The sequence below is a fragment of the Eschrichtius robustus genome, chromosome 20, assembly GCF_028021215.1.
Source record: "Eschrichtius robustus isolate mEscRob2 chromosome 20, mEscRob2.pri, whole genome shotgun sequence".
Lineage (NCBI taxonomy): Eukaryota > Metazoa > Chordata > Mammalia > Artiodactyla > Eschrichtiidae > Eschrichtius > Eschrichtius robustus.
This window is the reverse complement of record NC_090843.1, coordinates 1,838,772-1,860,649: the sequence shown is the minus strand read 5'-3', so window position 1 is coordinate 1,860,649 and position 21,878 is coordinate 1,838,772. Positions and strand designations below refer to the sequence as shown.

General features: G+C 46.3%; 2 protein-coding genes across 12 annotated transcripts in view; both read right to left on the bottom strand.

Moving 5' to 3' along the window:
* The window catches only part of ARSG (arylsulfatase G), a 118,655-nt gene extending 108,967 nt beyond the window's left edge, over nt 1-9,688 (bottom strand). For 2 of the 4 annotated variants that reach the window (XM_068530576.1, XM_068530579.1), the window contains exon 1: nt 9,376-9,688. The gene's annotated coding sequence lies outside the window, so the exon portion shown is untranslated. Of the gene's footprint in view, nt 1-822; nt 902-9,375 lie in introns of those variants that run through there. The other 2 variants (XM_068530577.1, XM_068530578.1) reach the window with 2 other exon arrangements.
* A 2,453-nt stretch (nt 9,689-12,141) lies between these two features.
* AMZ2 (archaelysin family metallopeptidase 2) lies at nt 12,142-20,427 on the bottom strand. 8 transcript variants are annotated; one of them, XM_068530060.1, is made up of 9 exons: nt 20,249-20,270; nt 19,797-19,885; nt 19,415-19,504; nt 18,590-18,872; nt 18,102-18,275; nt 17,888-18,016; nt 15,126-15,289; nt 13,613-13,789; nt 12,142-12,406 (listed from the first exon to the last, which is right to left on the bottom strand). In XM_068530060.1, exons 4-9 carry the CDS (start codon nt 18,870-18,872, stop codon nt 12,233-12,235), a joined length of 1,101 nt encoding a protein of 366 aa, XP_068386161.1. In that variant the 5' UTR covers nt 19,415-19,504; nt 19,797-19,885; nt 20,249-20,270; the 3' UTR covers nt 12,142-12,232. The 8 variants fall into 8 exon arrangements, with proteins under 8 accessions (XP_068386161.1, XP_068386160.1, XP_068386166.1 ...); XM_068530059.1 differs by lacking the exons at nt 19,797-19,885; nt 20,249-20,270 and adding an exon at nt 20,340-20,427; XM_068530065.1 differs by lacking the exons at nt 19,797-19,885; nt 20,249-20,270 and adding an exon at nt 20,340-20,427 and having other exon boundaries at nt 12,142-12,388.
* Nucleotides 20,428-21,878: the final 1,451 nt, after the last annotated feature.

Below are 21,878 nucleotides of genomic sequence, written 5' to 3'. Positions count from 1 at the left end.
GGAAATGGGACAGCAAAACTGATACCCCAGAACACTTTATCTATAAAGGCTTTTAAAATATAGCTCACCCAAGGTTATGGGGAAAAAATAACAAATTGTGGCCATGAATTTACATTATTTATCTACCTTTCCAGCAACTCAGGAAGAGAACAAGCACGCTGACCATCCTAGCAACTTACTCCCCTAGAATTCGACCCAAACCTTACCTTCTCTACACTGGGGACTCTCTTGCTAAGTCCCGACTTCACCGCGCATCTCCCAACTGTGTGAGAGCAGCAACGCCACCTTAACCTGTCTCTCAGCAGAAGCCTTGATCCTCCTCCCCACATCCTACTGGCTCTGCTTTCTAAATATATCCAGAACCTGACTGCCTTTGCCAACTCTGCCAGCAGCCCTGATCCGAGTCAATGTCATCTTCGCTCGATCACTGCAATCGTCTTCCAGCAGGTTTGCCCACTTCCGCTCTCGCCACACATGTACCCCAGCCCACCCTGGCCTTCGTTTTCCAGACAGAAGCCTTGCAACAATCCTTTTAAAGCATGAACGTACACGACCACATGCCTGAGCCTAGTACTTTCTGCCCGGCTCTCACTGCACCAGCTTTATTATTGTTCCTTGAAATCACACGCCTCAGGCCTTGGCATCCGTGGTTCCCTTTGCCTGGTCCCGCTTCCCTGAGATGTGCACATGACATGAGCCTTCAATTTGGTCCCCCCCCCCGCAAAAGTCACCCCCCTGAGGAGGCATGCCTGAATATCCTATCCAAAACAACACTTGTTTCTACCCCTTTACTCTGATGTTATAAAAGTATTGTTTACTCACTTATTATCATTAAGGCATAGCAGTGTTTTGTTCGCCACTATATTCCCAAGGCTTCGAGCAGGGCCTGGCACATTGTAGGTGATGCTCCAAGAATACTGCTGAAGGGATGAGTTAATGAGTGCCTCATTTTTCATTGACTTTTTCAAGAGCAAAAAAAAAAAAATGGTACCTATTTACGATTACACTCAAGAGTCTGGTGCTTCTATGAAGCAGCTGGACGGCCTGAAAGCACTGTGCTCAAAACCTGCTGGTCCCAGGCTCGCTCCGCACTCCGTACCCCTCCCTCTCCCCTGCCTGAGTGAGCCAGAGCCCCCTAATCAGCTGCTCCTTTAACCCCGTCCTGTCTGCCCTCAGGCGACCTACATGCAGAGGAGAGGCCAAATCCAAAGCTGAACCCCAGGAGCTGTACGAACAAAGAAGAGAAAGGGAAATCTCTCCCAGCAGCCTCAGGAGCAGCGGATTAAATCTCCACAATCAACTTGATGTGCCCTGCATCTGGGGAATACCTGAATAGACAACGAATCATCCCAAAATTGAGGCAATGGACTTTGGGAGCAACTGTAGACTTGGGGTTTGCTTTCTGCATCTAATTTGTTTCTGGTTTTATGTTTATCTTAGTTTAGTATTTAGAGTTTATTATCATAGGTAGATTTGTTTATTGATTTGGTTGCACTCTTCCTTTTTTTTTTTATATTTCTATTTCTTTTTCCGTTTTCTCTTTTTGTGAGTGTGTATATGTATGCTTCTTTGTGTGATTTTGTCTGTATAGCTTTGCTTTTACCATTTGTCCTAGGGTTCTGTCTGTCCGTTTTTTGTTTTGTTTTGGTTTTTTTTAGTATAGTGTTTAGTGCTTGTTATCATTGGTGGATTTGTTTTTTGGTTTGGTTGCTCTCTTCTTTCTTTCTTTTATTACTTTTTAATTTTTTTATTTTTAATAATTTTTAAACTTTTTTATTTTAATAACTTTATTTTATTTTTTTCTTTCTTTCTTTCTTTCTCCCTTTTCTTCTGAGCCGTGTGGCTGACGGGTCTTGGTGCTCTGGCCCCGTGTCAGGCCTGTGCCTCTTGAGGCGGGAGAGCAGAGTTCAGGACACTGGTCCACCAGAGACCTCCCAGCGCCATGTAATATCAAACAGCGAAAGCCCTCCCAGAGATCTCCATCTCAACGCTAAGACCCAGCTCCACTCAATGACCAGCAAGCTACAGGGCTGGACACCCCATACCAAACAACTAGCAAGACAGGAACACAACCCCACCCATCATCAGAGAGGCTGCCTAAAATCATAATAAGGTCACAGACACCCCAAAACACACCACCAGATGTGGTCCTGCCACCAGAAAGACAAGATCCAGCCTCATCCACCAGAACACAGGCACCAGTCCCCTCCACCAGGAAGCGTACACAACCCACTAAACCAACCTTACCCACTGGGGGCAGACACCAAAAACAACGGGAACTACAAACCTGCAGCCTGCGAAAAGGAGACCCCAAACACAGTAAGTTAAGCAAAATGAGAAGACAGAGAAACACACAGCAGATGAAGGAGCAAGGTAAAAACCCACCAGACCTAACAAATGAAGAGGAAATAGGCAGTCTACCTGGAAAAGAATTCAGAGTAGTGACAGTAAAGATGATCCAAAATCTTGGAAATAGAATGGAGAAAATACAAGAAATGTTTAACAAGGACCTAGAAGAACTAAGGAGCAAACAAACAATGATGAACAACACAATAAGTGAAATTAAAAATTCTCTACAAGGAATCAATAGCAGACTAACTGAGGCAGAAGAACAGATAAGTGACTTGGAAGATAAAATAGTGGAAATAGCTACCGCAGAGCAGAGTAAAGAAAAAAGAATGAAAAGAATTGAGGACAATCTCAAGCCAGAAGGGAGTGGCATGATATACTTAAAGTGATGACAGGGAAGAACCTACAACCAAGATTACTCTACCCAGCAAGAATCTCATTCAGATTCGATGGAGAAATCAAAAGCTTTACAGACAAGCAAAAGCTAAGAGAATTCAGCACCACCAAACCAGCTCTACAACAAATGCTAAAGGAACTTCTCTAAGTGGGAAACACAAGAGAAGAAAAGGACCTACAAACACAAACCCAAAACAATTAAGAAAATGGTAATAGGAACGTACATATCAATAATTACCTTAAACGTGAATGGGTTAAATGCTCCAACCAAAAGACACAGGCTTGCTGAATGGATACAAAAACAAGACCCATATATATGCTGTCTACAAGAGACCCACTTCAGACCCAGGGACACATACAGACTGAAAGTGAGGGGATGGAAAAAGATATTCCATGCAAGTGGAAATCAAAAGAAAGCTGGAGTAGCAATACTCATATCAGATAAAATAGATTTTAAAATAAAGAATGTTACAAGAGACAAGGAAGGACACTACGTTATGATCAAGGGATCAATCCAAGAAGAAGATATAACAATTATAAATATATATGCACCCAACATAGGAGCACCTCAATACATAAGGCAACTGCTAACAGCTCTAAAAGAGGAAATCGACAGTAACACAGTAATAGTGGGGGACTTTTAACACCTCACTTACACCAATGGACAGATAATCCAAACAGAAAATTAATAAGGAAACACAAGCTTTAAATGGCACAATAGACCAGATAGATTTAATTGATATTTATAGGACATTCCATCCAAAAACAGCAGATTACACTTGCTTCTCAAGTGTGCACGGAACATTCTCCAGGATAGATCACATCTTGGGTCACAAATCAAGCCTCAGTAAATTTAAGAAAATTGAAATCATATCAAGCATCTTTTCTGACCACAACACTATGAGATTAGAAATCAATTACAGGGAAAAAAACCATAAAAAACACAAACACATGGAGGCTAAACAATACGTTATTAAATAACCAAGAGATCACTGAAGAAAGCAAAGAGGAAATCAAAAAATACCTAGAGACAAATGACAATGAAAACACGATGATCCAAAACCTATGGGATGCAGCAAAAGCAGTTCTAAGAGGGAAGTTTATAGCTATACAAGCCTACCTCAAGAAACAAGAAAAATCTCAAATAAACAATCTAACCTTACACCTAAAGGAACTAGAGAAGAACAAACAAAACCCAAAGTTAGCAGAAGGAAAGAAATCATAAAGATCAGAGCAGAAATAAATGAAATAGAAACAAAGAAAACAATAGCAAAGATCAATAAAACTAAAAGCTGGTTCTTTGAGAAGATAAACAAAATTGATAAACCATTAGCTAGACTCATCAAGAAAAAGAGGGAGAGGACTCAAATCAATACAATTAGAAATGAAAAAGGAGAAGTTACAACAGACACCACAGAAATACAAAGCATCCTAAGCGAATACTACAAGCAACTCTATGCCAATAAAATGGACAACCTGGAAGAAATGGACAAATTCTTAGAAAGGTATAACCTTCCAAGACTGAACCAGGAAGAAATAGAAAATATGAACAGACCAATCACAAGGAATGAAGTTGAAACTGTGATTAAAAATCTTCCAACAAACAAAAGTCCAGGACCAGATGGCTTCACAGGTGAATTCTATCAAACATTTAGAGAAAAGCTAACAGCCATCCTTCTCAAACTCTTCCAAAAAATTGCAGAGGAAGGAAAACTCACAGACTCATTCCACGAGGCCACTATCACCCTGATTCCAAAACCAGACAGATACTACAAAAAAAGAAAATTACAGACCAATATCACTGATGAACATAGATGCAAAAATCCTCAACAAAATACTAGCAAACAGAATCCAACAACACATGAAAAGGATCATACACCATGATCAAGTGGGATTTATCCCAGGGGTGCAAGGATTCTTCAATATATGCAAATCAATCAATGTGATACACCATATTAAGAAATTGAAGAATAAAAACCATATGATCATCTCAATAGATGCAGAAAAAGCTTCTGACAAAAGTCAACACCCATTTATGATAAAAACTCTCCAGAAAGTGGGCATAGAGGGAACCTACTTCAACATAATAAAGGCCATATATGACAAACCCAGAGCAAACATCATTCTCAATGGTGAAAAACTGAAAGCATTTCCTCTAAGATCAGAAACAAGACAAGGATGTCCACTCTCACCACTTTTATTCAACATAGTTCTGGAAGTCCCACCCATGGCAATCAGAGAAGAAAAAGAAATAAAAGGAATACAAATTGCAAAAGAAGAAGTAAAACTGTCAGTGTTTGCAGATGACACGATACTATACATAGAGAATCCTAAAGATGCTACCAGAAAAGTACTAGAGCTAATCAATGAATTTGGTAAAGTTGCAGGATACAAAATTAATGCACAGAAATCTCTTGCATTCCTATACACTAATGATGAAAAATCTGAAAGAAAAATTAAGGAAACACTCCCATTTACCACTGCAACAAAAAGAATAAAATACCTAGGAATAAACCTACCTAGGGAGACAAAACACCTGTATGCAGAAAACTATAAGACACTGATGAAAGAAATTAAAGATGATACAAACAGATGGAGAGATATACCGTGTTCTTGGATTGGAAGAATCAATACTCTGAAAATGACTATACTACCCCCAAAGCAATCTACAGATTCAATGCAGTCCCTATCAAATTACCAATGGCATTTTTTACAGGACTAGAACAAAATATCTTAAAATTTGTATGGAGACACAAAAGACCCCGAATAGCCAAAGCAGTCTTCAGGGAAAAAAATGGAGCTGGAGGAATCAGACTCCCTGACTTCAGACTATACTGCAAAGCTACAGTAATCAAGACAATATGGTACTGGCACAAAAACAGAGATATAGATCAATGGAACAGGATAGAAAGCCCAGAGATAAACCCATGCACCTATGCTCAACTAATCTATGACAAAAGAGGCAAGGATATACAATGGAGAAAAGACAGTCTCTTCAATAAGTGGTGCTGGGAAAACTGGACAGCTACATGTAAAAGAATGAAATTAGAACACTCCCTAACACCATACACAAAAATAAACTCAAAAGGGATTAGAGACCTAAATGTAAGACTGGACACTATATAACTCTTAGAGGAAGACATAGGAAGAACACTCTTTGACATAAATCACAGCAAGATCTTTTTTGATCCACCTCCTAGAGTAATGGAAATAAAAACAAAAATAAACAAATGGGACCTAATGAAACTTAAAAGCTTTTGCACATCAAAGGAAACCATAAACAAGACGAAAAGACAACCCTCAGAATGGGAGAAAATATTTGCAAATGAATCATTGGACAAAGGATTAATCTCCAAAATATATAAACAGCTCATGCAGCTCAATATTAAAAAAACAAACAACCCAATCCAAAAATGGGCAGAAGACCTAAATAGACATTTCTCCAAAGAAGACATAAAGATGGCCAAGAAGCACATGAAAAGCTGCCCAACATCACTAATTATTAGAGAAATGTAAATCAAAACTACAATGAGGTATCACCTCACACCAGTCAGAATGGGCATCATCAGAAAATCTACAAACAACAAATGCTGGAGAGGGTGTGGAGAAAAGGGAACCCTCTTGCACTGTTGGTGGGAATGTAAATTGATACAGCCACTATGGAGAACAGTATGGAGGTTCCTTAAAGAACTAAAAATAGAATTACCATATGAGCCAGCAATCCCACTACTGGGCGTATACCCCGAGAAAACCGTAATTCAAAAAGACACAAGCACCCCAATGTTCACTGCAGCACTATTTACAATAGCCAGGTCATGGAAGCAACCTAAATGTCCATCAACAGATGAATGGATAAAGAAGATGTGGCAATGGAATATTACTCAGCCATAAAAAGAAACAAAATTGAATTATTTGTAGTGAGGTGGATGGACCTAGAGTCTGTCATACAGAGTAAAGTCAGAAAAAGAAAAACAAATACCATATGCTAACACATATATATGGAATCTAAAAAAAAAAAAAGGTTATGAAGAACCTAGGGGCAGGACAAGAATAATGATGCAGATGTACACAACGGACTTGAGGACATGGGGAGGGGGAAGGGTAAGCTGGGACGAAGTGAGAGAGTGGCATGGACATATATACACTACCAAATGTAAAATGGATAGCTAGTGGGAAGCAGCCGCATAGCACAGGGAGATCAGCTCAGTGCTTCGTGGCCACCTAGAGGGGTGGGATAGGGAGGGTGGGAGGGAGACGCAAGAGGGAGGAGATATGGGGATATATGTATATGTAGAGCTGATTCACTTTGTTATATAGCAGACACTAATACACCATTGTAAAGCAATTTTACTCCAATGAAGATGTTAAAAAAAAAAAAAAAAAAAGCCCTGCTGGTCCAGGGACTTCCCTGGTGGCGCAGTGGTTAAGAATCCGCCTGCCAATGCAGGGGACACGGGTTCGAGCCCTGGTCCAGGAAGATCCCACATGCCGCAGAGCAACTAAGCCCGTGCACCACAACTGCTGAGCCTGCGCTCTAGAGCCCATGAGCCACAACTACTGAGCCCACATGCCACAGCTACTGAAGCCCGCGCACCTAGAGCCCATGCTCCATAACAAGAGAAGCCACCACGATGAGAAGCCGGTGCACCACAATGAAGAGTGGCCCCCGCTCGCCGCAAGTGGAGAAAGCCCCGCACAGCAACGAAGACCCAACGCAGCCAAAAATAAACTAAATAAATAAATTTGTTAAAAAAAACTCCGCTGGTCCAACATCTGAGATGGGTCTCAAAGGGCAGTAAGGTCCTATATGGGCAGGTCAGCTCTGAGGAAGAAAACATAAATCCATCAGAGACTAAACAAACAGTGGGAAGAAATCACCACTAGGGTAGGTACGTCAGTCTTCCGTAACTGCTGGTTCCACATCTGAGGAGCCAACCGAGGACTGAAAACATTTGGGAAAAAAAAACTTCCACAAAGTTCCAAAAAGCAAAACTTGAATTTCCCACACTCCTGGCAACTATTTAAATAGCATTTACATTGTACTTACAACTATTTATATTGTATCCGGTATTATAAGTGATCTATGGATGATTTAAGGTATACTGGAGGATGTGCATAGGTAATATACAAATACTACACCATCTTATATCAGGGACTTGAGCATCCACAGATTTTGGTACTGGGGGCAGGGGCAGGTCCTGGAACCAATCCTCCTGCAGATACAGGGAGACTGAATGCGAACGGAATGCTGTGAGTTTGAACATACTGCTGGTGTGGAATTTGTTTTAACTTAACCTATTTTCCAGTAGACTTTTTTTTCATGATGCCTCCCCCCTCACCCGCACCAGACCGCACACAGCTTGTGGGATCTTAGTTCCCTGGCCCGGGCCCTTGGCGGCAAAAGCACGGAGTCCTAACCACTGAACCGCCAGAGAATTCCCTCACGATGCTTTTTTTTTTTTTTCCAGTGGCTCAACTGGTAGCAAGTGCTTTTCTATATATTGAGTCTCTCTTTTTTTTTTTTTTTTTTGGTGCTAAAGCAAAGCACTGTGATTTCTCTGACTTTGAGCAACCCCAGATGGCCCAACTTGAATAGAAAAGAGGTTGAAAGGAAGTTTAATCTTATAAGCTCTTCTATAAACAATGTGAAAAAAAATTGGTTAGGTGTCTGGCTTGTGGTATTTTACTTCTTATGAGGTCACACAGCACGGTGACAACAGAGCAGAACCTGAAATTGGGGAGATCTGGTCCCATTTCTGCCATTGGCGTAACTAACTACACAAGAGTTTACTTCGCTACTGCGGGCTTGTTTGCACATAAACACTTCCCAACTTTGCTTTCCAAAAGTGGAAAGGACGCACCAGGCCCCTGGCAATGGGAGGAGAGAGTAAAAAACCATCCGCCACAGGGAATAACTCCAAGACCCCAGAGCAAATCTACAGGGAATCCGGAGGCCCTTACAGTGTTCCCCACCTTTCAGCCTGAATGTACACACTGTCCAAAGACCCCGTGACCTTTTCCTTTCAAAAGCCTCACTCCCTTGTTACTTCAGCTTCATAGGGACATCTTTCCATGCAGACTAGAAATCGGTCCTAATTGAGCTCCGCCCTGTCCAATACAGCAGCCAGGACCCGTGGGACCTGTTGACCACTTGAAATGCGGCCAATGGGAACTGAGAGGCGCTGCCCCAGTAAAATACATGCGGAATTTGAAGACTTAGTAGGTGAAAATAACGTGAAGTTCTCAGATAAGTCAGAGAAAGACTAATGCTGTATGACATCACATACACGTGAGCTTTACAAGAGCAGAACTGATACAAATAGGGAAGAGAATGGTGGTTATCAGGGGCTAGGGGAGGGCGAACAAGAGCGAAGCGGTGTAAGGATCCAAATTCGCAACTAGTTGATAAATAAATCCTGGAGATTAGTGCACAGTACAGGGATGACACAGACAACAATACCGTATTATAAACATCAAACCTGCCAGAAGACTAGGTCTTAGTTATTCCCAGACACACACACACCACACACACGCAAGGAATGCAAAATATGTAAGTCTTATACCCATCACCCGTTGGTAATATTCGGGACGTACTGGAGTACGCAGACTACATGATTACATTAATTTCACCTGCTTCTCTCTGCACGCTCTCACGGGGCTCCTAGAAACATGCCCTGCCACAGTGGCTTGTGTTACACCGGCCGGAGCCGCTCTGATCACCCATCGGAACCGAGGCAAGGAATGAGGTTAAGGCTCCACAGGCCTCGGCACCGCTGGGTCCGCGCGGATGCACTCACGGCTCTGCGCCCGCGCCCCTCGCCCGCCGGCCTCCAGCCCCGCCTGCGGCCCACGTGGCTGCGCTGCGCTCGGTTGTCCGGTCCCGCAGCAGGGAGGCCCGCTGCGCCCCTCGGTCCGGTCGGTCCGGACGGGGGGAGCCCCGGGCGGAAGCTGCCGGGCGCTTCCTGTGGGGGAGAGGGAGGAGGAGGGACAGAGGGAGGAGGGGGGTCGGGGGACCGGTATGGGAGCGCGCTCGTTCGCGGCGCGGGCATCCCTGCTGCGGGGCGGGCATCTCTGCTGTGGGGCGGGGTCCGCGCTTGGCCTCCCGCTTTAGTCTCTGCAGCCTGAACTGAAAAAGTAACCCTTCCCTTGACCCGAGAGACACTGCTGAGACCCTGGGCGCCACCGTGAACTCTCCAGATTCAGTCTTCTAGAATGGTGTTCACCCGTGGAAAATTACTCTCTTTACTCCCAAATACCTTGTTCCTCCAGCATTTGCAGAGCAAAAGCTGCGTAGGTTTCTGTTTGTCACTAAGTGAAAATCATTCTTAAAAACTACAAAGATTTACCTACAGTGTATAAATTTAGTTGCAGGAAACAAATTATCTTTTGTAATTTAACCCTAAGAAATGTTCCAAAAGTAAATGCAATGCAGTAATTGGTTATACACACTTCAGTGATGATTTCTAAGTAAGTGCCCATGACCTAAAACTTCTGCTGGTCCAACCTGTGACAAGAGTGAATGATTTGTTTCAATAGACCTTTTTCCTGGTCTCACAGTGCAGAGGCGGTGCAAACAGGCTTCTATCTTGACCAAATAACTGTAACCCCCAAATGACACACACAGCCAAATCTGAGTTCTTTTAGGCTTGTAACTAACGCCGACCACAGGACTAAAGCTGTGCTTACCCTGCAGGAAAAGGAAAGGAAACTGAACGGGAGTGGAGAAGAGCTAAAGCACACAACTCCAGGAAGACACACAACCCGCAATACAATCCATCAAAGTCCACGCTGCACTGGGTTCGCTCTGCAGTATCAGAATGACCAAGCGTCTGCCCTCCAGTTAGGTTTAACAGCAAACCACCATTTTCTAAATGACTCAGGGAGGTTTAATTGAGTAGGAGAGTGAATGGAAGAGAAACCGTTGATTCGGTTCTAAAATGTGCTTTAAATCATACTGCAATAAATAATAACAGTGAAAGGATTTAGGCATCGACGTTAAAAAATTACCTTTAGTTTCACCCTCAAGATTAAAGGAGAAGTGGGAACTCTGCTCAGCATGCAGTCATGCGATTTGCTCTAATTTCTAGATTTCCGGGAGACGCGGATGCAGCTGAGGCAGGCTCTCAGGTCTGAGGTCTTCGCCCTGTTCCCTACGGTGGGAATCCAGCCCATGTTCCCAGCCAGACAGGCTGTGGTGGGCATTCCTGGCACACCCACGGGGAACCCCACCCAACACTCTCCCTCAAAGAAACAATGCGACAGAAAAAGTGCAACACTCACAACCGTAAGGACCAGTATGTAAGAGGGAAGAACAAACCTGACTCCATACTGGATCTGTATCTTTCACTTTAACCTTCCTGCTCTACAGCTTTTGCTCCAATTGAAGAATGTTGCCGAGAGCCTGAAATATACAGAAGAGCCCATTCTCAAGGCTCTGACCTTTAAGGGTGTAACACTTTTTCATTCATGTACAGAGGAAAAGCTGCAGAACAGAATAACATTTATCTTGTTGGAGGTTTACAGGAACATGGTGACCTGACCTACGGGGACAGCTGCAAGAACAAAGGATTCTGACACCAAGAAGTTTGCAACAACCAACCACGCCCCCGCCCCTTTTGGTATAAAAGCAGCCTGAATTCTAACTCCTTTGGGACACTAGTCCACCATCTTCTCGGTCTGCTGGCTTTCTGAATAAGGTCACGATTCCTTGCCCCCAAAACTCGCCTCTCGACTTACTGGCCTGCTGTGCCGGCCAGCGGTACAACCTTGGACTCGGTAACAACTACAACAAATTATCTGCAAGACCCCTCACAAAGGGCTCTCTCTGTGAAAGCTGAGAACTGCAATGTCCCCACAAGCATCCAAGGCTGGCGTAGTGCAAGTACCACGGGCATTTTCACTGGAAAATGTTCTTGAGAGGAGGGCATAGTTTAAGCTGCTAGAACTGAAGCGAGCTGCTGCTGCTTTCAGGGATGAGCTAACAGTCAGCAAAGGAAAAGAAGAGGTAAGGCAGCGCCCAAGGGCGGAAAAGTCTGCAGAACAGCAGAGGGGTGTGAATGGAGAAAGTGACCTGGCCCGGTCAGCAGACCCGGAGCTCCTCTTTCTAAAAACCACCAGAAATCCTCCTCTGGAAATTATGTTCCTTGGCAATCCTTTCTCAGGATGGGGAGAGCTATTTTTACAGGATTTGTTACTTACTACTCACTGCTGGCCCTAGCTCTCTCAGGAGACATAAATGTATCTGAAGAATGGAAATGTTGTGCTTGCTGCCACAGACCAGGCTACTAAGACAGAAGAGAAAGAGTTTCGAGTTTTTATCATTGTAAATGAGCCTCAGTTTGAAGTTCCAGTGCTTTAAAAAAAAATTCCACTCTGTTACTTTGACACAGCGCAGAATCAGTGTAACAGTTTATTCCAATGCAGTACAGTACTCCACCCAAACGAAAGCATAAAGTGCAAGTGTTTAATTACTCCTATTTGAAGGTTCTTATTTCTGAAGAACAGCAAGGCATTTTGTTATCCACTCTCTCCATTCCTTAAAGGCTTCCACAGGTTTGGGCAAACTCAGAGGATCCTCACGGCTACGTTCCGGAGAAACTGTAGGTGTGTCAGTGGACTCGGCATCAACCCACCTCACCAGCGCCTTGAAAAACACGTTCACCTTTTAACAAATCCCAGCAAAACAGACTTCGGCAAGAGAAAAACATTAGCTTCCTATCTACATCGGTGACTTATGCTACCCCACGGAGATGTTCCATTTGATAAAGATGGTCATGAAGGTGAGACCATGCTTGTCAAAGGGCACGCACCAGAAACATGCCAGCTGTGAGCACCCAGGACAGTCATGAGGATGCACAGGAGAGAAGATTAGAAAGAATTACACTTAGTCCTCACAGTTTTTTGAAGGTGGGACGATAATTATTTTCTTTTCTCAACTTGCTAAGTGTTCCACAAGGCATTATATACCGTGGTTGTAATTTGACGGGGATATGTATACACCTGTTAAGTGTACACATAGGCATGGCACATATACATATGTGAAGACACACATGTAGACATGGACTGCAGTCGCTATGTTTGTGGACACACATTCACTTGCACATCGAGATTACTTTCCCTCCTTCTTAAAAATCACGCCTTCCTCCTAATGAATATCATACCCTTGTCCCATATGTGGAAAGATAAATCACTTCCACATATTCATAGTTTTTGGGGTTTTTTAAATGTAAATTTATTATTATTTTTTTTTAAATTTATTTATTTATTTATTTATGGCTGTGTTGGGTCTTCATTGCTGTGTGCAGGCTTTCTCTAGTTGCGGTGAGCAGGGGCTACTCTTCATTGTGGTGCATGGGCTTCTCACTGCGGTGGCTTCTCTTGTTGTGGAGCACGGGCTGCAGGCGCGCAGGCTCTAGAGCGCAGGCTCAGTAGTTGTGGCTCACGGGCTTAGTTGCTCCACGGCATGTGGGATCTTCCCGGGCCAGGGCTGGAACCCGTGTCCCCTGCATTGGCAGGCGGATTCTTAACCACTGCACTACCAGGGAAGTCCCTTCATAGAATTTTTAAGCATGAACTTTGCCTCGCTTATCAATATTTATTCTGCTCTGCGAAGTCAAGCTCTCTGGCCCTAAACGAATGGGAGACACAGAAACCTCTGCCACCATTTCTCATTGAATTTTAAGTGTAAGGCAAGTCGAAGTTTTTAAGAAAGATTTCTTATTTCTTTGCATTTTTTTTTAAACCACAGCTTCCTGCCTACCTTTGCACTAATTTCCTCTGATAAATCACCTCCAGAGAAGGGCCTAATAGAAAATGGTAGTTTGCTACTTAAATAACCACTTCCCCCTTTATGGCTTCCCCCACTTACTTTGTATCTGTCTTTAAGGTGGAAGCCGATAGCACTCTGCAACTTGCGTAAACAGATAGGGCAGAGGTCGAGGGGACGCTGGTCAGCTTCTTCCAAGTGGTTGGAGCCTTGCATCAGGCATGCGAGCCACTGGCAGTGCCGAAGTCCAAAGATATGTCCAATCTCATGGGTTAAAGTCTGCAAGACATTCACATGGAGGCTTACAGCGCCACGGTCATCGGCAACAAGGTACACCCCCTTCTTTTGCATGCTCTTCCAAGAAACCAATTCACAGGAATGAGCTCCCTTACCATCACCACCAAAACCTCAGTCTGCCCAAAGACTTAGACCCTCATTTCCCTGAATGTCTTACTGCCTTCCTCTCTGGGCTTCATTACTTCCCCACCAGGGCTTCTCCACCTCGACACCACTCACACGTTGGACAGAATCATTCCTTGGCGGGGTCGGGGCGGGGTGTCTTGAGCACGGTAGGGTGTTGAGCAGCAGCCCTGGCCTCTACCCACTAGATGCCAGTAGCATGCCCTCCCCCACTGTGACCACCAGAAATGTCTCCAGACACGGCCAAATATTCCCTGGGTGGCAAAATCACCCCTGGTTGAGACCACTGCTCTGGACCAGAGGGGTGCTTGCTAACATTTAGATTCTGAGGCCCTTCCCCCAGAGATGCCGAGTTGGTAGGTAGGAGGGGAGGAGCTTGAACTGCATGTTAACAAGCACATTAATGCAGGGAACGTACAGCTGACCCCTGAACAAGCGGGGGTGGGGCACCGACCCCCCTGCAGTCGAGAACCTGCTCTGGCTTTACAGTCAGCCCTCTGCATCCGCAGTTCCGCGGGCCCTTGAGGTAGGGCAGTACCTATGGCGTCAGTGAGAAACACCACACAGCAGCGGACCCATGCAGTTCAAAGCCATGTCGCTTAAGGGTCGGCTGTACTCTGAAACCGTCATTCCATCAGGTGTCGTTCTCTACCCCGACACACAGCAGTGGTGAAAGCGGAAAAGCCCGTCTGGCTATGAAGAAGGGGGGAAACGAGGAGACAGGCTTTCCACAGAGCAGGGCAGGGGGAGCCACGAGGAACCAGCAGCTGCAGTAGGCGGCCCGGAGCCCAAGGGGAAGGCCGTTCCCCGCCAGGGGCCAGAGCGCAGGGGTCCCGCAGGCCCCCGGGAGTTAGCCCAACTTGACGAGCACGGCGTCCCTACCCGCCCAGAATTCTGGAATTAAGCTAATGGTCAGGAGACGGGTACAGCCAAGGCCGCGTGTAACTAACAGGACAAAAAACTGTCACAGATACTGTACATTTCAGTATGAAGGTACCATTTACATTCTGGTTTTATTGGTAACTTCAGTCAAGCAATATCCACCAGAAGTATACAAATGACACAAACTCATTTATGAAACCACCTTAAGGACCGCGGATACGTAAGTTCAGGGGATCGAGATCTCTTAAAACAACACTCCTGAAGAAAAAAAAAAAAAAAGAAACACTCCTGGGGGACGGTTTGAACGGCTCACCTTACAGGACCGAAGCAGCAAAACACTAGTCACTTCAGGAACGTAATAATTATCAAAAACTGAGTAGTCACTTGAAGATTTCTTCTGCAGCTTCTTCAGTTTGCCTTCGTAGTGTGAGCTGTAAAAATCACTGCCGTACCTGGCAAAGCTGAATATCCCCACACCTAGGAAAAGAGGACAAACAATGACAGAATAAGAGGAAGATTCCTGAAGAAAAGACTAAAAAAGAGCCCGCTCGGGCACCTGGCTGGGGAGTGCCCATCGGTCCCAGTGAGTGCCCGCAGCCCCACTAAGCTCGGCTAAGGTTTGCCCAAAGGAAACTTCTGCCCCAGATTTCCCGATCAGAATCTTCCGCTATCCAATCTGCTCTGCTCTGTAAAACTCAATGATCTTGACGTCAAGTTCTTGAGAAACTGTAAGTTCCAGAGAGTTTTTTTCCCCACAAAAGAAAAGTCATTTTGGGGGGAATTCCCTGGCGGTCCAGTGGTTAGGACTCTGCGCTTTCACTGCCGTGGGCCCGGGTTCAATTCCTAGTTGGGGAACTAAGATCCCGCAAGCCAAGTGGCAAAAAAAAAAAAAAAAAAAAAGAAGTCATTTTCTTAAATAGCCAAATCAAGTACTCCAAAAAGAGCGACAGAGTGACTGAACTGCAGGCTCATGACCTCACTCTGGAAGATCACGGTAAACAGATCTCGGTGCCGTGCATGTCACTGAGGGTCCAGTCCTTCCCTTGTGCCCTGCTATACAGGAAGACATCCGGCCACCGCCCCACTGCCTTGGTGACCATGTCTGGACCCTGCCTTCAGACAGAAGAACCTCTCCTGTCCTCCCCCCCTGTAAACACAGCACAACTCTCTCTGCAGCTGTGCCAGTGACCAGGACAAACACCCCTGTAACTGACTTCCTGTGACACCTAGGCTAGTTTCAACCCCCTCTGCCCAGACAACAGACTGACGCACCACTCATTCTAAAGGGCACTGACTGCTTTATAATTCCACTTGTTTACATTGTCGCTTTCATGTATGCCTCTTTCAGTTGCTCTTCGAAAGTAGTAAGGAACATTTGTGTTAAGGAAGTGAACTCACAGTAAGTTTGTCCAACCTAATTTGATTCAAAAAGAATGCACCTCACCCCACCTTGGTTATTTGAGATTTAGGGGAAGAGAGCATTCTGGAAGTTAAGAAAAAACTAAACCTACTCACGTCACAAGTGACCTCCTCTGACCAAACAAGTGTGGGTGTATTTCACTATAGTACCTTCAGCAAGAACATTTTTTTCTTCTAATAATCCTACCAACAGATTATTTCCTTTGGTAATTAAATATTTCTCAATTTTAAAATACCAATCTTTATAAACTTGGAGAGAATGAAGTCACTTGTAGTAGGATACTGTCTCACTGCACGGCAGATCAACCCTGCTCTCCTACTACATCTTCTCTTACGTCACACAATATTTAAGAAACTTACTGAGAAAAAAAAAAAGAAATAGAAACATTTGGGGGGAGTGCTTCCTGACCTCCTCAAACGCCTAAGATATATTCGTTAACAATATCTAGATAAACACATTGTTTAAAAATTTTTTTAATGGTTCCATCTCTATCAGGTTAATAATAAAAGGGGAAATAAAGATTGAGCTCATATAAATTTCTGATAGAAAACTCGTACAAAAACTCAGGGGGACAGCAGTGACCCAAGTCTGCGAGAGCGTGTGTTAGTAAGGTCATGGGGGCAGGGGGTCTGGCGCTGTAAGAATGTAAATGGAGAGTGAGGATGAAGGGCTGGGAGAGGATGAAGGGCTGGGAGGGAAGAGGAGGCTCCACGGCACCCTGGGCCCCCACCTCTGATGAACGGGGAGGAGAGGAGTGTCTCTAATAGGAAGAAACATTTGTTAGCGAGAGCTCCCACCCCAGCAAACCCTGGGGCTGATGTAACAGCCAGTCTATAACCTCTGTACTCATACAGGCCCTGGTACTTGCTCCCCATCCCTAGAACGCTAATGGACAATCATGCCCCTTAGTTTACTGGACTTTTCCCCTTCAAACCTGTTTTAGATCCTGGGGGATAAGGGTAGAAAAATAAGAGCAAAAACAGAGGGGTGGGGAGAAGGCAAAAAAAAAAACACAAAATAGGCAAAAATATGATTTGCTTCTGGATCCTTTCCCACCCCCAGTGTTATCAAGCGGGTTCACAATGAGTCAAAGTTTATTTTATTTCAAGTCAAAGACTGAAATTGACCATAAATAAAATAACAAAATGTCCTGAGACACTGGATATGAAGCACACTTGTAAATCAGTCTACAGCTACCTCATCTGTGCAAGATTACTAAAAGAGCTGAAAAACAATTAGCAAGATTTTCGTTTATATTAATGGCAATTCAAACATCCTTAACTTATTTAGTTCACCTTGCCACTGAATTACCTACATTTACCACCTGTTGTGCTGAACGCCTATATATGTGCCAGGCATATGTACACACTTCTTACGGATGAGCACTCTTATGTAAATTATCTCAAACTGACACTGTGAAATAGGTATTATTAGCTTCAAGGTCACACAGGCACTGAACGGCCAACCTGTGGAGAAACCCAGATCAAAGGGGTCTATCAACAGCATCCTTCCCCTTACGGCAGGATGCCACACCAGAAACACTATACAGTCTTAAGTATCAAAATTGTAATTGGCTGGAATTTTTTCCCTCTTTCAAAATCTTCAAATAGTCTCAAGTTGAGGAAGTGTCTACCAACAATGTCAAAAAGGAATACCATCTGTCAAAGAGGCCTGTCCAAAGACAAAATTCCAGGAGTCTCTTGGGTAAAGATCGATCATTGTTATTCCCACAACACAAAAAGCATCTTCAGGTTTCTTCTTTTTTAAGAACTTCAGGATCTGCCCTATATAAAAAGAAACGCGCATGTGATATATATACACACACATATACGTATAGCTCAATTCACATCGTGAAGCTGTTTAATTCACCTGCATGAATCTGTAGGTTCTGCGTGTTATCATTGATTCTAAAGGAACACCTCGTTGCAGAGACAGGAACTGGTTCTAGGAGTTTTACCGTCAAGCCATAGAAAAATGCTTCACAGTAGCCCTTGAGCCATCTCACATATTCTTCACTGATACTTCTGGTGTTTCCTAGCAATCCTATAATATGGAAGAAAATTTAAAGACAGACTATGAGATGACTAAAATAGCCTTTACCTCAGTCTAGAATTAGAAATTTGGAATTAGACACAAACCAACTGCAAATTTTCAATACACCTTTATCGTTCACTGAGGTGAATACGAATTAGAAAGAAACAAAACATCCTCTTTTAAGGCAGTTTGGCTACAAAACTTCCACCTTGGGAATGAACGTCAAAAATGATTATAAAAACTGCCCGCTTGAATGAGATCGACAAGCCAAACTATCCCTGGCAACAGCACCATTGCAAAACCAAACCAAAGCCAATACATACCAATGCACTGTATATAAATACTGTGCTTCTGTGGAGAAGGCGTCTTTCTGTAAGGATCGTTGAAAAACTCTTCAAAGTCTTGGGGAGCCTCAGGATGGGAGGTTATCCAGTCTGACTGCGAATGCAAAGTAATGGGTCCAAAGAGATCACTGTCTGGCCGGAAGGCTTCGTCCATCAGACGCTTTTCCCCAGCATCTAACTTCTCATACTGTGACACAAGCGCTGGGTTCTTTGAGATGAGAGCTGTCCTTAGTGTGTGTTCAGAGTGCCGTACTGTTTGCATCTACCAGAAAGACACAAGAAGTCAAATGTAAAATGCATATCCACACTGGTGACTTTAATCAATGTACGTCCTCCACAGACATCTTTTATTGCTCCCTAGCATGGAATGACTGATTGATTGCCAATGCCTTGGAGTGATCACTCCAAATTACTGTTTGCTTTGCCCATCTCTAATCAATCTCTCGGGGGAGGGTCTCTGAAAGAGTGAAAAGACAACCATGAAATTCATTCCTCCATCTCTTACGGAACCTGCTCCTATTATAAAACCCAGTGGTAACCATAAGACACGACCTGATTTCCCATTTCCTTCTGCCATTTGGGTAATAATATTATGAACTGACTCATTAGGGCCACGTGAAAAATACCCATCCTTTCCAGTGCGACTCAAAGATGCTCACGACCAAATGGAAAGAGAACTAACGTAAATCTTGCCGTTTCTGTAACTTAACTGCGGGCTGGTAATATATCTCAGCCACTGAAGTTCATCGTCTCCGGGTCGTGTCACCCTGAGGAAGACACCAGGTGACTAAAAGCCAGACCCACCGTGACAGGCCTCTTCCATTCACATCGCGTGCCTGCGCAGAGGTTTCATCCTTCCCTTTGAACGGGTCAGACCGCTGTCCCACCGCGAGGCTTTGTGAGTGAGGAAAGGAAAGAACTGGACGTCACTGTCTGGAACTATCATATTTTCTAATTATCTACATTTCCTCCACTTCAACGATAGACAACTGATGGGAAAGTTTAAGCGAATGGCTGTCCTGGCTGGACAGCTGAACTCTGTGGAGTTCCAGAGTGTGGAAGAAATCCCCAAAACGAAGCTCTCTCTCGTCAAAGCTCTCCTACGAGCAGAGGCTCGTCCTCACTGCTCCACAATGGGCCGAAATGCGACTTCTCCTCCAGGACAACGTCCTGTCGTTCCACCCACCTTCAGGGAGAGGACGGCCCCCTCTCAAGTTTCTGTCTCACAAGGACCGGCATGTCCGGGCCTGGGAGGGAGCGCGTGGCGCCTTCAGCCTAACAGTAAAAAGGCGGTGTCAAAGGTCAGGAGGCCTCCTTCGGCCTCCCAGGTGGGAGTCACTTCGGGGGATGGGGGCCCGAGAGCTGCCGGCGCGCCGGGACCGGAACCGGACGGCCACCCCCGCCGGGTGTCCATAGCAACTCGCTCCTTGGGCTCGGCCCCGCGCCAGCGCGACCCGGCCCGGTAGGGGGCGGCCTGGGGGATCCCCGAGGACTCTCGCTTCGTCTTTTCCACCCGAGGAAGCCTGGCCTGGCTCTCCCGAGACACACCCGCCCCCGCCGTCCTCCCCGCTTCCGCCACGGCTGCTCCTCCCACATCTTCCTCCCTCCCCACCGACCGCGACCGTCTCCATCCTCTACCAGCCGGCCGCCCGGCCAGGAGGCCCCAGCCCGGAGGCTCCAGCCCGGCCCCGCCAACCCCACCCCGCCAGCCTCACCCCGTCACCCTCACCCCGTCACCGTCATCCCGCCGGGCGTCGACACCACCCGCCCTGCGCCGTGCTCTGCGCCCGACGCCGTGCCCCGCCTCTTCGCGCGACGCCACGCCCCACCGTAGCACGCACGCTCCGTTATGCCCCGCCCCTTGACGCCCTGTCACTGCCCCGCGCTCCATGCCCCGCGCTCCATGCCCCGCCCCCGTCGCGCTCCACGTCCGGCCGTCGCGCCCCACGCTGCGCTCTGTGCCCCGCCTGGCCGCGCGAGGCAGTCTCGGGGGCGCGGGGCTCGAGTCCTAGTGGCCGCCGTGGCCCCAGGTTCTCGAGCGAAGCGCGGTCACGAGGGGGCCACGAGGCGCTGAGATCAGCCCCGCGCTCGGCCTTTCCGCCCTGCCCTCCGGGGGCGCCGCTCTCCTGGGCGCCGCTCCCCGGCCGCGCCCGCGCCGCGGGGTCAGCTGCTCGTGCACGTGCTCGGCTGGCCGTGGGTGTGAGCAGAGCCCTCGGCGTGACAGAGTCCACCGGCGCGGAAGCGAGTCCGCGGCGGCCGCAGGTGGACTCACGGCCCGGCGCGGGGATGCGCCCACTGGCGGGCGGCGCGGAGGGGGCGTCCGGGACACGCGGCTCGGCGGCGCTTCTCTTCTCCCGGGATGCGCCCGCTGGTGTCTCCAGGCGCTGGAGACGGGCTGGGAAGTAGGAGAGGCGCCCGCGGGCGGTAGGACTGAAGCAGCTCTGCGGCCTCTGTGTGCGGGACGAGAGGGGACAGCTGCGATCCCGAAGGCCCCCTTCAGCCCTGGGAGGTCGCGGGATCGAAGCGGAGGATCCCTCATCTCATCCGTGTGCTACCCCTTCGTGCGGCCAGCGCTCATCTCAACGTCGGGACGCGTGGACGGTCTGGCTGGCCAAGGCCACCGAGTGCTGCCAAGGCGACAGCGCCGCGCCATCAGCGTCCCCCTCCCTTCGAGGCGGGGGCCTCCGAAGAAGCCCCCGCCTCCCACTCGCTCCTTTCTGTCCAGCTCCCGTCATTCTTCCCCAGGTTCGCACCGCGCTCACCAGCCCCTCTGTCCTGACGGCTTCCTAGGAAGGAACCTGGGGAACATCTGGCCCTTTGTAATCCTGTTTCCTCAAACCCTTATTCACGACCTCATCTAAAGGGACGCCCAGCTCCCCCCGAGCCAGCCCCAGACATGACTCCTGCCCTCTCAGCCTTAACTCAAAGATACTCCTAAATCCTGTTTTTCATTCCAAGCCCCTGTCCTACTGCTGCAAAGCAACCTCTGGAAGAGGTTCTCATATTTAGAATCATACAAGTTGTCCAAAAAGAAAATTTGTAGCAAGATTAGAAGGCTGCAGAACGGGTTAAAGAGATGCAAAGTATATGGCAGATGAAGGATTTTTAAATGACTTTTACAAACCAGTAGGAAGGAGATGGACATCATGACATGAAAACGAGCAAAGAACAGGTACTTTGAATGATCCATTAACATAAAAGGGTTCAACTTTACTCAAAGTAAAATGAAAACCATTCCAATACTTTTTTCTTATCGATCAAGTGACAA